This window comes from Pseudorasbora parva, chromosome 20, assembly GCF_024679245.1.
Source record: "Pseudorasbora parva isolate DD20220531a chromosome 20, ASM2467924v1, whole genome shotgun sequence".
In the NCBI taxonomy this organism is placed as follows: Eukaryota; Metazoa; Chordata; class Actinopteri; order Cypriniformes; family Gobionidae; genus Pseudorasbora; species Pseudorasbora parva.
The window spans coordinates 34,742,539-34,757,320 of NC_090191.1; the positions used below are offsets into that span (position 1 = coordinate 34,742,539).

A 14,782-nucleotide genomic window follows, 5' to 3' on the forward strand; every position below is an offset into this window, starting at 1 on the left:
CCTAAAGTGTGCCAAGAAAACATCCCCCACACCATTACACCACCACCACCAGCCTGCACAGTGGTAACAAGGCATGATGGACCCATGTTCTCATTCTGTTTATGCCAAAATCTGACTCTACCACCTGAATGTCTCAGAAATCGAGACTAATCAGACCAGGCAACATTTTTCCAATCTTCAACTGTACAATTTTGGTGAGCTTGTGTAAATTGTAGCTTCTTTTTCCTATTTGTAGTGGAGATGAGTGGTACCCGGTGGGGTCTTCTGCTGTTGCAGCCCATGCGCCTCAAGGTTGTGCGTGTTGTGGATTCACAAATGCTTTGCTGCATACCTGGGTTGTAACGAGTGGTTATTTCAGTCAAAGTTGCTCTTCTATCAGCTTCAATCAGTCGCCCATTCTCCTCTGATCTCTAGCATTAACAAGGAATTTTAGCCCACAGCACTGCTGATTACTGGATGTTTTTCCCTTTTCACACCATTCTTTGTAAACCCTAGAAATGGTTGTGTGTGAAAATCCCAGTAACTGAGCAGATTGTGAAATACTCAGACCGGCACGTCTGGCACCAACAAACATTCCACACTCAAAATTGATTAAATCGCAAAATTGCTTTCTTTCCCATTCTGACATTCAGTTTGGAGTTCAGTAGATTGTCTTGACCAGGACCACACCCCTAAATACATTAAAGTAACTGCCATGTGATTGGTTGATTAAATAATTGCATTAATAAGGAATTGAACAGGTGTTCCTAATCATCCATTAGGTGAGTGTATAGAGTTCAAAACACATTTTAGCCCTTCAAACTTAAGGTAAATGTTTGCCAGAAATTAAATTAGTTAATATGAAGAGAACAACATATTTTCTCTTACTAAAATGAGGGCACTGATTGGTTGATACAGAAAAACTTTGAGAACGTGTGTACCAAAAGTTGATCATTTTATTGTTTCTCTTCCCCCACATCTCTCAAAATGTATCACCACATCAGTGCAGTACAGGCTAGAAACAGACACACAAACATACACACAGGTCACAGTTGTTCATTTGTTCTATTGTATACCTTAAGAGCTCCTTGCTAAAATAAGAAACGTTCTGTTCTTCAAGCAGTGCACAATACATCATATATCCATTACACACACAAATAATCCAGCAAAACATCATTTTTTTTACTGGTCAAGCAATGGGGCGTCACTGTTGCCACTGTAATGGGTTCATATCAGGATCCTTTAAGGTTGTTTTTTTTTTTTTTTTTTACACAGAGCTGAATGTCTCTGAGATTTGTAGTTCAACCAACCGTTCAGGACTACAATTCCCAGTCTGCATCATGTCAATCCATACTATGCCGATATGGATTAGCAGAAGCTGCCAGATGCGAAAGGTCATAACGCATGGCAAGCCAAGGAATGTCTTGAATGATAAAATAAATGGGCCTTCCAATATCATCTTGCCCATCCGCCTCCATAAAGATTAATGGAGATGAAGAAAAAAACATAAAAACAGGAAAAGTTGAGGGCAGTGTGTGCTTAGATTCACCAGCTAAAAACACCCAACTTGGTTGTGATACACACACACACACACACACACACACACACACACACACACACACACACACACACACACACACACACACGCAAAGATCTCTCTCGCATCTACACACCCCGATCACATGGTGATGTAACATGTACACTCTCAGCCGAGGGGGACAGTCACTTCAGAGAGGTTGGTCCAGGTGATTTGGCATTTATTTGTGCCGGCTTCCCCTCCTCTTCATGGCGGCTGTACACTGTGGGCAATACCACTTCCCTTTGGGTGCCTCGGTCAAACCCACACAGCCGTAGTGGAACCACTCGATTGGACACTGAGGGAAGAGACGGGAGGAGAGTCGAGATCAGTTAAACAGTTTTTCCCGACTGTGGAGCATTCAAAACGTCATAAACACAACCAGAAAATAAATACACTTGAAAAAAATCTATTTATGGAGACATTTTTGTCTGTAAATGTATGTATACATTTACTATAAATATATAGCATTTAATATATATATACCAGTACTATTTACTATATATAGAGCAACCATTTACTACAGTTAGATATAAAAGAACACATTCATGTATACATTTAAGAAAATTTGAATGTATATTTATATATAAAATACATATACACACACAAATATATTTTTTCCCCATAAATATATACATGCATGTGTGCATTTATATATACATAATTATATACAGTACACACATACATTATGTGTAAACAAACTTTTATTTTGGGTGCAATCAACCGATCTGATGTCACTAAAATTAATAATGTTTATTATAATTATATAAATGTATTTTATATTTTAAACCATGACAACTCTGATATCAATAACAGTGTAATCTCTGGTTCCTGAAACAATAATAATGATTATTTGTAGTAATCTCTAAAAAACATTGCGGCTGCCCAAAGGTCACAATAGCTGTCAGAGCACAGATAGTGTGTGTTGTTTGAATAGGAGATGTGGCTGTATGTCTCTGGAAATGAAGGGTTGACTTACATCTTGGTTATCACAGCCAACCATCTCTCCGTATGACACCTGCACAAAGACATAGAGAGAATGAGACACAGAACATTAGGGACAAACGCGCACTCACACACCTGCATCCGAGTGCCACAAATGCGCGCACCTGCGAACAAAGACTTGTGCAAGTTTGGGCTTTGATGTCTACTCAGAGAGACGCACACACATTTCTATTTTTGATACACTCTGACAAAAGCAATATTACGGAGGCCATAAAACAAATGCATTCAGGGGGAGACAATTCTTTTGCACTCATACATAACCTTAAAACACAAACACACACGCACGCACACACACCTTCTGCAAACCCGTTATTGGAGTCATACACCACACCTCCCTGACAAGGTCTTTGACTTCCCTGTATGATCTTGTTCTAGTGGCCATGATTAAAATTAGCTCAAGAGATACGTTTTTTCCTTTTCAATTAATTTGTTCTGGTCACATTTGTCCATTGTCTAATGCTTTTTTTTAATAGACTTTAGGGAGTAGACGTCACTAGGCCTGTCGCGATAGTCAATAAATCAATTAATGGCACGATAAAGAAAAAAGAAAAAAAAGAGCTTGATCATTTTTCCGGCCGCAATAATATCCATTTGCATGCTTGTTTGTTTGTTTTCCTTGTCTCTCTGTCTGTCTCTCTCTCTCTTTCTCTCTCTCTCACTGCGCGCACGCCTCGTCCGTTTGAATAGATGTTTATTAGACGTGTTGAGTATAAACAAGGCTTAAAGCTACACTGAAGTAGTCAGTTTGATAAATGCAAATTAATTCTTCAGTTCAATCTTTGTGTGCTAAAAGGCACGTATTATACACAATACACAATCTCCTTTTTTGTCAAATAAATGAAAAGCATGTCATCAATGTCTTCTCTCTTGCTGTATCAAAATCTCACCTAATTTCCTCAGAGATGGTCAAGTCAAGTTCAGTTTCTGCATGATTACATGATCCTAAATTGGATCCATGAATTGGATCCATGAATCCTAAATTGTGGATAATTAAGCTATATATCATATGCTGGAGTAAATTTCAGGAGTGTTAACGATTAAAAGAAAACATCAAGAACTGACTGAAACCAAAACCGTGACCCTAAAACCAGGATACGAGCCGAACTATGGGTTTTGTGAACTGCCACCCCTAATATCCACCTGAAACACAATCATCCGTTGCTGTTTTCATCCATTTTATTTATTGTTTTTGGTATTTATTCAAGTATATTTTTGTTAACAGACTGAGAGTCCATTGCTTTTATTGTTTTTGGTTGTTTTGTTCATTTATTGTAGATATTTCAAATGTTTACAGTTTTCAGTGTTAAATAGTCTTTAGAAATAAAACTTTATTGATCTCTAAAAAGGCGTACCTGCAGTTATGCAATTATCATTATTTTAGATGAAAATGGTCTCAGAACGACAATATTATTGTTTATCTCAATTATTTCTTGGCCGATTTATCGTCCAGCAAAATGTACAGCAAAAGTTGCACATGAACTGAAGCAGTCTCATGAATAAAGCGAAACTCAGCATATAGGCTACTTGTCTCACAGACATGAGAAATTCCGCGGTTCATCTCACATCTGATTAGGCATCTTTAATATAGGTTGTAACTTGAAAATAATGCTTTATGTATGTTTCTGTCGATGGATATACGTACTGGCTCCTCAGTGATACATTACAACATCGATAATAAAAAAAACGTGGGCAAAATGGTCTCACTTTGTAAACTATTCATGCATGCGAGTGCTGTCGCATGTTCAAATATGACCAGTCATCACCCGTGTGTAGAGCCAGAAGACGCGAGTGAGAACTCAGACGCGCTGAGAGAAGATTTATCTCTGTGCACTTGTCTTGCGCTTGAACGGACAAACTCACACAAGTAGTATGTCAACATGTCCATCTTGATGAGTGTCCAAGCAGACATAGTCTGAACATGCCTTAAGAACTTTATACAGTCGAGAAAGACAACGACTACCGATGCATTAAGTCTTAAAGGGGCAGTAGCCTTTACTGCTGTCTGTTTAATGTCAAACAAAAGATAAGGACATCACTTGTCTTAATTGAAAATCTTGTGTAAATTTAATAAGGATTAATCTTTAATTTAAACAGTGGAATATGCAATTATTTTACATTTGATTAGTTTATTCAATTTCTCTACCTAAAAACTAATATAAGACCTACCTGAAAAACATTGTTTATTTTATTAGTATCTTTGCTCAATGGTGTTTATTTGTGCTGCTGCTTGTATTTAAGTTATTTGTTCTTATTTTCGTAATTTTTATTTGAAAGTAGTCCTTTTTTCCCTGAACATAGTAATACAAACCGAACTGTGAGCAACCTGTACTTTTACACCTCTAGTGTAACATATGTGAATAGTTGAACGATCAAGTATGGTGACAAAATAAAACGTGGCGCTTTTCTAAGCAGATTAAAAAGGAGAACTATAATGTATGGCGGAATAGCACTTCTGAGAGTACTTTAACTTGACGCAGTAAAAAGTCCCGGATAATAAAATCCTCCCTCACATCTCTGCCTCCCTCTCTCATTTCTGTCAATAGGGGGGAGGGGGAGATGTGAGGGAGGACTTTTTACTGCGCCGAGTCAAAGTACTCTCAGAAGTGCTATTCTGCCATACATTATAGTTCTCCTTTTTAATCTGCTTAGAAAAGCACCACGTTTTATTTTGTGTCACCATACTTGATCGTTCAACTATTCGTGTAACTATATTTAAATATGGAAAACATGGAGGTGTTTGGTCACTTCTAACTTGATCTCTGTTTGGTACCATAGTGAATGAACTGGGTTTAGAGTGCTAAGCTAAATGCTATCAGAATGTCACCTCGCGTCAGAGTGATTAAGTACACACACTGAGACGAGAGAGGTATGTATCAACTCGTCTTAGTTAAGGGAATAACAGTTTAATATGAAAAAGCAGTGAAGCATCCCTTTAATATAAAGTCCCAACACACAACAGGTTTTAATGTGTGGATCTTTACTGCCATACCAAAGATATTAAATGGGCAGATAGTGGTTCCAATAAATTCCAACACGCCAATCAATGCAATGGTAAATCAATCCAATATTATAATCACTTGGAATAATAGTGACCCCAGAATCAGTATGCTCCACGAGTGTGATGTGACATGAACACACCTGGTTGCAGATGCAGTATCTGGGTTCGTTGGGGTCGTAGGTCCAGTCCACCTGACTGCTGGTGTCAGTTTCTGTGACCGTGGTCTGTACCAGCTCATGAGCTAATGCTGAAGATGACGAGCATGATGACAGTGAAGAGGAAGAGGATGATGAAGAGGACTGATGGTTGGACGACTTAGTGTTGCCTCTGAAACAGACAAACAGCAAGAAAGTGTTTAGTATACAATCCAATATATATGAATTTGGAAGGAATGTTGTGTTTATAGCAGAGGTAAAAAATGTACAAAAGCAACACTGGGGGGCTCATTAAGGAACCGATTAGCCGAGTATGGAAACTTGGTTGAGGCTTACTTGGTCTTGCGTCCTGTGCGGGAGTCTGAGCTGTTGCTGGACGTGAGGGGCTGTGTGAGTGTGTTAGCCAACGCAGAAGAAGAGTAAGCACTGGAGTCCCGGCTCAGAGCAAACTCCCGTCCCAAGAAATCGTTGTTCTTGACCGCTTCATAACTGGCCTTGAGACTGGATGTTCTTCTGCCCTCTTTCATCTGAAAAACACACAATTAAAGAGGATGAAGAACCCACCCAAGTTCCTTAAGAAACAATGTGCTGATGATTTAGTTTAACAGATTTAAAGTAGTTTTACTGGACCAAAATAAGAAACAAAGCTTTATTAAAAAAAAAAAATTACAGGACAGGGTGTATTGGCGTGATTTCCCTCGAGTAACAATATCAAAGTGCCTCTGTGTAGTGAATGCTGAAATTAAAAAGGGCTGCGTGCCACGATACCACAATCTGACACAAAAATAACAGAAAGGGGAAGTATGAAAAAAAGACCCCTAAGAGGCCAAAAATAATTGAACCAGGAAGTGAAGGGAGGAGGGCGGGGGACAAATAGCTGCAGAATTAGAGGGGAAGAGGGAGAATAGTGGTTTTACCTGTGCGGTGGCTTGCACTGCCTGAGCTGCTGCCATGGAAATAGCCCCCGCCCCTGCAGTAGGCCCAGCAGGAAGTGGGCTCAGGTTGTATGAGGAAAGCGATTGGGTGGAGTTTACGTTATACATGCTGTTAGAGGATGATGTGCTGTTTACTCTGCAGCCTGCAACACGCACAAAATCACATTTAATATATAACCAGAAACACTTGTAAGGAACAGTACAACATAAGTGATAAAGTCATCTCATTACATCCATAAGAATGATTTCCCTTTGGAACCATTCAATAGTTCTCACAAATATGTACTAGAAGGGTGGCATGATTATGACATATCATAATTGCTGTTAATTTCCCTGGACTCTGTCATTAGGATTAGGACTGCAGTTAAACTAAATATTTGAAAATAGTTTTGCTGGAAATATAAAATTACAAGGACTTTAGCACCTTCTTTAGCCATTATGTTCGCTAAACACTGTCAAAATGTGTACATAAATATAGAGGATGTAGGTTTTTTTTTAGGAGGGAGGGGAAGATTAAATTAATTATTTCTGGTGTTTTCTTTATTTTTATGAAACAACAACTATTATTAGCAGCTTTTTTTTTAGATTGTTTTAGTTCTTACATAAAACATTTGTAATTGGCACTTGACAACAATGGCTTTTCAGCTTTAATGATGATCTTAACAAATAAAATAAGCTACCCTTTTAGTAGTTTAACCAAATATGCTAAAATTCTAAGTTTTGTGGTCATTAAGATCAAAAATAATAACAATGTTTTTATTCAAAAAGGATGAATTCAATTGGTCACAAGTGAAGGTAAGAGAATGTGTTTTACCTGGTGTGTTTTCTTTAGAGGCGTCTGACGTGAGTGTGGAGAGCAGGGCCTCGGACTTAAACTTCTTTTCTGGTACGTGTTCAGTAGTGTGGTGGGCTGGCGTGCTGTACTTCCTCTCTGTCAAAAGACACACAAAGCAGGTCAGAAGACTGGAACAGAAAAAATGGGGAGCGGACAGTTTCTTGAAACAGGCTTACTCTCCACAGTGGCGTGAGAATGCACATGGTGGTTATTGACAGGTTGGGAGGGACTGTCCATCTCCAGCGACCCTAGAACAGGTAAAACTGACTTTACAAACAATTTCAAATCAGCACAAAGCCACAACCTGGTCAGTTTACTAAAGTTTGCCCAGGCATTTTCAAACTACCTTTATAATGTAACTTTCCAAAATGAATTGCTATCAATTAATAATATTAAGTACAAAGTTGAGTGACAGGTGCAACTCACGTCTCTCCAGGATCTCTGTTATACCAGCATTGTCCGCCTCCAACTCCATTTTGAACTTCGCCAACTCCTGATCCAACTTTCGCAAGTGTCTATCGACCTATATGGAGACCCCAACATCACAATAATATCAAGCAGCAGCAGATTTCCCATAAACTCTCTCTCAAGGGCAAATCAAGAGAGATCTGAATTAAAGCGCATGAAAAAAGCATCAGTGTTGATAAATGAAACAGAAGGAGTACAGGCATCTGCGAGAACCAGTGCCCATTCACTAACAATGATGTGCTGCCACCTACTGGAAACATGAAGTATAGACACAAAGTACCACAACATTTCATCCAGTAATGTACTCACCAGATCATAAATTTGATTGGCTAATTGGACCTTTTCATCTGCATCTTCCAAAGCTTTATAGTAGTCCTGGTGAAGAGAAATAGATACTTTAATAAAATAAAACGATGTATATGATCCCCCACAGATCTATCCAAAACTTGTCCATTAATTCTTAAATACACTGAAGGTTATTTCTTTTGTCTCTCTTACATTTGCTTCTCTCTTAATTTTTAGTATTTAAGTTACTATGTGTAAGCAACACAAACATACTACAAGTTATTATATACACTATATGTGTATGTATGCATGTATGCGTGTGCGTATATATATATATATATATATATATATATATATATATATATATATATATATATGAATCCGAATCAGACTGAATCTGAGCAATTGTCTGCCTGCCTGAGTTGTCGACAGACGTCTCGTAATTCTCTTTGTGGGAAAAACCTTGTATAACATTATAAACCAACAATAACCCTGAATATATATTGTTTGGTATAGTGAAAGCTTACATGATTGTACTTTCTGAGTAATACTTTTGTCTGAACAAATCTTGAAATAGCTGTAAACATATTGAAACCAATGATAATTTATTGTCTTTTTGCTTAAATTTTATCTCTTGAAAAGCATCAGTAAAAATTGTTTAAATACTGGAGGTTTTCACATTTGAATTCCCTACTAGGACAAAAAGTACTATCAGTATAAATATTATTCTTATTTCAATTTGTATTGCTTGGATCATCTGAGGTGCACCGCATCTGCTCTTTACCTTTTTAATGATTTCCATCTGTTCTTCCCTCCATTCAGGCTTGTTCTTCTTGGCGTTAGTAAAGAACTCATTAACCCGCTGCTCTAGCTGATCCATCGCATCTGAACAAAGGAACAGATGCAGGTGTAAGTCAAGAGCCCGACACTCAGTTCACAAGCACACTGAACAGCTACTGTGGCTGGAAGCCTACAGTCAGATCACTATAATAAATATTTTGATGGAGGTGGTGGTGTAGCCTAGTGGTCAAAGATCTGGGTAAGATCATTATACGGGTGTAGGTTCAACCCCCACAATGGTTGATCCAAGAATTGATTTTTGTTGATTATGTTTTTAACAAATAGACTATAGTTCAAATTAAAAGGTTTTCTTTTGATTTTAGTGTGAAATATGACTTGCACGTTCTTGACAGATTTCTCTAACCACATTAGTAATTGTAACAATTCTACTGTAAACACAGCTAAATTACTACTAGTTCAAATTACTACTAGGTAGGTCAAATGCTGATGGTTTATCTCCATGCAAAACCTATAATGGTCAAAAATATTTAGGTAAGTTACTATAACCCTTGCACTGGACCAGAGTGATGCAGAATATTAAGAGTATATTCATATCAGCAAGGACACTCACAGTCAACTGGGGTTGTGAGCGGTAAAAATAATATGTATTCAAAATAAATAATGCCTGCTGTTGCTAATCACAAGTTTTTCCTTATCCGAGTTACACTCGTGCTGCTCAACTTTCACATGCATGCCCTTTCACATCAGCATGCAACATCATTACCATGCATGCTCATTATGCATGCAAAATCACCAAACAAATCCCCAATGTTATGAAGGACTTTCTGCATTAGTCAAGGTCAGATGTGATGTTTTACGGGAGAAGAGTGAGTAGAGTGAGTTTAAACTGGAGTCGTACTCTGCACTTGCAGGTCCATCTCTCTCATTTCCGTAAACCTGTCGCGGAGATCCATGGGTAGCTGCTCGATCACTGCCGGGGAGAAGAACAGAAACGCGTTACAGGCTAACGGCTGCGACGCCTTCACACGTCCAAAACAGCCCACCCAGACACTTAATCGCTTTAATACGAACATATACCAGTAAAATAATGAATATACTCACTCTCGAGGTAGTCCTCAAGGTACAACATTCTGGCTTAGAGAGTGTTTCAGGCGTTTTAGAGAAAGGGTGTTTTTCGTCAATATGGCGTCGCGGGCAGCGGAGATCTGAAGGGGAGGAAAAAACACAAGTTGATAGGGGAGGGGCGTACGTGAAGGGCGTGGGATTTGATTGGACGCTGATGGAGTTGCGCGGAAGCGGATTTTGTTTTGTTTTTTTGTGATCGCTTTTCTGGGATTTGTAGTTCTTTAATGCGCTACTACAACCACAGATGCAAATATGGGATGTAAAATGGATTACGGTGCACTATGCAGATGTCAGGTTACACAAAAGTGTTTTCTCTAAATGTTTTATGTTGGTGCCAAGCTTATAATTCAACACAATATTTTTTGTGAAATGTGACCTCAAATGAGATAATTAGTATTTGAAATTAAATTTACAATAATAAAATGTTGGTTATATATATATATATATATATATATATATATATATATATATATATATATATATATATATATATATATATATATGGAAATTTCTATAAAAAACTATAAATATAAAACTATATTGTAAAAGTATTTTTATAACAACATATAACTGTATTCATTTACTATAGCACTTTGAATTCTCAGTGATGTATGAAATGTGCTATACAAATAAACCTGCCATGCCTATATAATTTTTTTCTTCTGCTCAGTCTCATTTTAATATTTTCTTTTTAAAAATAAGTGTGAAGTTTCCTTTTATTTTGTAAAGCATTTTACAGTAGCATGTTTTGAACAAACTCTTCAGTTTCCTCAGTTGTAATATTATTGTAGTTTAAAATAATATATATATATATATATTTTTTTATGAGAATTATCTTAGCTTCTTTAAATTTTGCATAAACTTGATTATGAGTGACATAACCATTGTACTTAAACAGCAGGTTTGATGCCGTTTCTGCCTTTGGAGGGCAGCAGTGACTGTAATATGTGTGAATACAATTCAGACGTTTGCTTTAGTCTGGAGTAGACAGTTGCAATTTGGTGCTGTCTGTGTGTATAAGAGGCTTTTGCAAACCATACCACAAGAAATTTGCCAGTGGATGACAATGTAACTACCCAGCTGTCTCTTGAGAGGAAGAAACCTCAGTATGACCCCGCGCCTGCATGTTTATAGACAGTTGATTTGGTGCAGTTGTGGTGGAAGAGGCTTTTATAAAACATCCCATTAAAATATTTTATTTATAAGACAAAATTACGAGACAGATGTAGACATGAAATGTTCTGCAAAGTGACATTGCACCTCAGCTCTCAATTTAGATGAAATAAAAATATGCTTGAGATCATAAACAGGAAATGTGGCTCTGATGACTGTTCCATCCGCATTTGTGGCCGTTTGAAAGCTATTTCTAGTTACCTTTTTATATTTATTCTCATCCGAGTTATATTTCTTCTCATCCTGGTGCTATATTTGTACAGTAGAATATCAAATAATATCCGTTAGTCAGCAGAGGAAGCTCTAAATAAAACACAGGTTTTGCATATACTAGCTATATTTTTCGGAACAATTTATCTTTTTATCTAACTATTAACAAAGGTGTTAGAATAGGCCAATTTGTGGGGGAATTAAATGAGGGAGTTGAATAACATTGCATGCCAGTCTATTATTTTTGCAGGCAAATCACTTAAAGGAATAGTCATTTATTTCCTCAAAGCCTTCACTGGATCATTATATGAACTCATTATTGCAACTTAAAAAACTGTTGTAACTTACTACTTTTGTAAATTAATATTTGCCTGTGTAACATAGCTACTCTTAGCCTAAATTACCAGGACAGCTGCAGCACAATAAAATGAATCACACATTCCCAGATAACGGCAGATTGGGTCTCTCCTTAAGACAATAATACGGCCATCAGATGTGACCTCTTCACCCCGGCATACCATATCTCAGGGGCGGGGATCTGGACACATGCCAAGCACCGTTGATGCATGCGTTTAGGAAGCATGTAATGAGCACAGAAACTAGTTAAGAAGGTAAAATGGCTAATAATACGAGGCACCCAAAAATGAGCGGACCCAGAAGTTTTCCCTAACTGGTCAGATACAACGTAAAGATTCAAATGACTCTGTAATGTGTCTTCAATAAGATAAAAAACATCCAGGGTTTTGTTTCCTTATAGGAATGGCATAGCTGTGGGATTCATTTAGATTTATCATATAAACACTAATTGTAGTGTGCTACTATAGCATGCAATAGTAAAACAATATAGCACAGGATGATGAGTCCTTAAAGGATTAGTTCATAACAGAATTTAATTCCTGATCATTTAATCCAAATTCATTCTTCCAATAATCATCCAAGATGTTCATGTTTTTGTTTTCTTCAGTCGAAAAGAAATGAAGGTTTCTGAGGAAAAAGATTCCAGGATTTAGACTTAAACCAGTAATAGACCTTTGTCCACTGTAGTTTATAATTTAAATCAGATTAATTTTCTAATTGTTTGTTATAAATCAAAATCTCAGGAAAATGTTATGGGGTTTCTATCAAAATATGACTTTTTGTTACAAAACAGGGCATTGATTTCATGTGGACTTAAATCATGTTTATCAGGCACTTTGGAGAGACAGCAAATGAATAGGGAAAGAAATTACATATAAATATTCTTATGAAAATGTTGCCAACTATTACTCTTATTACACTTATTTTTTCATGTTACACCAAGAACATTAATATGCAAATTAAAAACATTGTATAGATACATTTTATTGAATGGGAAAATCTAAGTATGGCCATTTTACCCACAAATTGCATAAAGTAAAATGGTATATCAATGCATTAAGTTCATTCAAAATCATCTATAAATAAAGTTTGTTTAAAAAAATCCTGAAACTTTTTTTTCAGAAAAAGGTTTGTAAATTAAAAATAAATCCCATTGTTTTTGCCTATACATGAAATTTCATGTCATTCATTTTTTTTTAAACAACTGAGTCCTGGTGTCAACAGAGGACATATCATAATATATGAATAACATATAATTTTTCACAAAACAAAAGTGTAATTTTTTTTCTTATGCTTTAAACAATGCAATGACATAAAAAAATAGAAAATTCATTTTCAATTCAAAATTGCAATTTCAGTGCAGCTTCAAAGGGCTCTACACCTCAGCTGAGGAATGAATGTTATTTAGCGAAATGATTGGTCATTTTCAAAAAAAAAAAAAAAAAATGCCCGTCTTGCCCCAGCTCTGCGATGCACATCCAGGTCTTTACGCAATATGTAGTCACGTTGGAAAGGTCATGCGTGACCTATAAGTGGAAGGGTGTTTTACTCTTTCCTGTAAACAACTTCCCAATTCACCTTTAAAAAAATATTGTTGGTTTAACTTAATAAAGTAAGTAACCTGGTTGCCTTAAAATTTTGAGTTTATTGAAATTAAAAATTTGAGTTAATACAATGAAGGAAATTGCTTTAAAATATAGGAACTCAATTTCGCTGCATCATCACAAATAAAACACAATTACCCATATGCTTACAAAATCTTTTCATAATATTTCAATAAAGGTTGTTGGTTCTTAAGAATGTTCATTGTATTAACTCAAATTCTTAATTTCAATGAACTCAAAATTTTAAGGCCACCAGGTAACTTATTTTGTAAATAATTTTTTTACAGTGTACTTATACTAAGCTGTATGTAGTCGTTTAATGTAGCAGGAAAAGTAGACAAGCTTTGGGACATATTACTTTCTCCTCTTTAACGGGCAGCTTTTTAGTTGCATCCTGTCACCGTTTAAACTGCCGTCAATCATCTTGTTACAGTTAAACCCCTCCACATTCAATTTAATTAAATGTCCTACTGTCCTACATCTTTCATGCAGAGTCTCCTGCAGAGTCTCCCTTCATGTGTTTGCAATTTGAATATGATGATGTGTTTAAAAGTTAATGGTCAAACGTGTCCATTCAAACTCAGAATGGTGTTGCAGATGAAATATAATAACACTAAATAAATATATTTTCGTCAGATTAGATACTGATAATTATTCACTCAAACCCCTTTATCTAAACCTCTCGTAACCGCCAAACTCGCTTATCCATCATGTTAGTAAGTTTTATTTTATTTTTACAATTTTTATCCATGTTTGGAGTTATAATTGAATCTTCATACAACTCTAAGTGGGTTGTTACATTTACATATTACATTTAATCATTTAGCAGACGCTTTTATCCAAAGCGACTTACAAAAAAGGGGAGAGCAATAGAAGCAACGAAACAAACAAGGCCAACAACCTGTAAGAGCTGTAAGAAGTCTCAATTAATTCGCACAGTACACAAGTTTTTTTGTGTGTTTTTTTGTGTTTTTTTTGTTTTTGTTTTTTTATAGCCATCTACAATAGCCATCTACAATAGCCACCTACAACAAAAACTCACGTACGCAGTAGACTAGATTTTTATAGCCATGATAACAACCCATTAGGACTAAGGTTGTGGGCAGTATTCGCCGTTAGCCATGTATGGATCTGCTAGCCTAGAAATCTAGACGCACCGTAGCGGCAGCAAATTTAATCTGCCCGCAAGTGTCGTCTAGGAACTCTCAATACCCTTCTGAGCTGTATTCCCCTCACTCTTGCCGGACCAATCACACCGCGTATAGAGTCGGTGGGC

At 36.7% G+C, this 14,782-nt stretch overlaps 1 protein-coding gene across 1 annotated transcript; it reads right to left on the reverse strand.

The window, feature by feature from the left end:
• Nucleotides 1-917: 917 nt before the first annotated feature.
• ing3 (inhibitor of growth family, member 3) lies at nt 918-10,291 on the reverse strand. The gene is made up of 12 exons (XM_067428102.1): nt 10,139-10,291; nt 9,936-10,007; nt 9,021-9,121; nt 8,261-8,326; nt 7,910-8,006; nt 7,660-7,731; nt 7,463-7,579; nt 6,631-6,791; nt 6,050-6,240; nt 5,699-5,885; nt 2,535-2,573; nt 918-1,853 (listed from the first exon to the last, which is right to left on the reverse strand). Exons 1-12 carry the CDS (start codon nt 10,164-10,166, stop codon nt 1,737-1,739), a joined length of 1,248 nt encoding a protein of 415 aa, XP_067284203.1. The 5' UTR covers nt 10,167-10,291; the 3' UTR covers nt 918-1,736.
• Nucleotides 10,292-14,782: the final 4,491 nt, after the last annotated feature.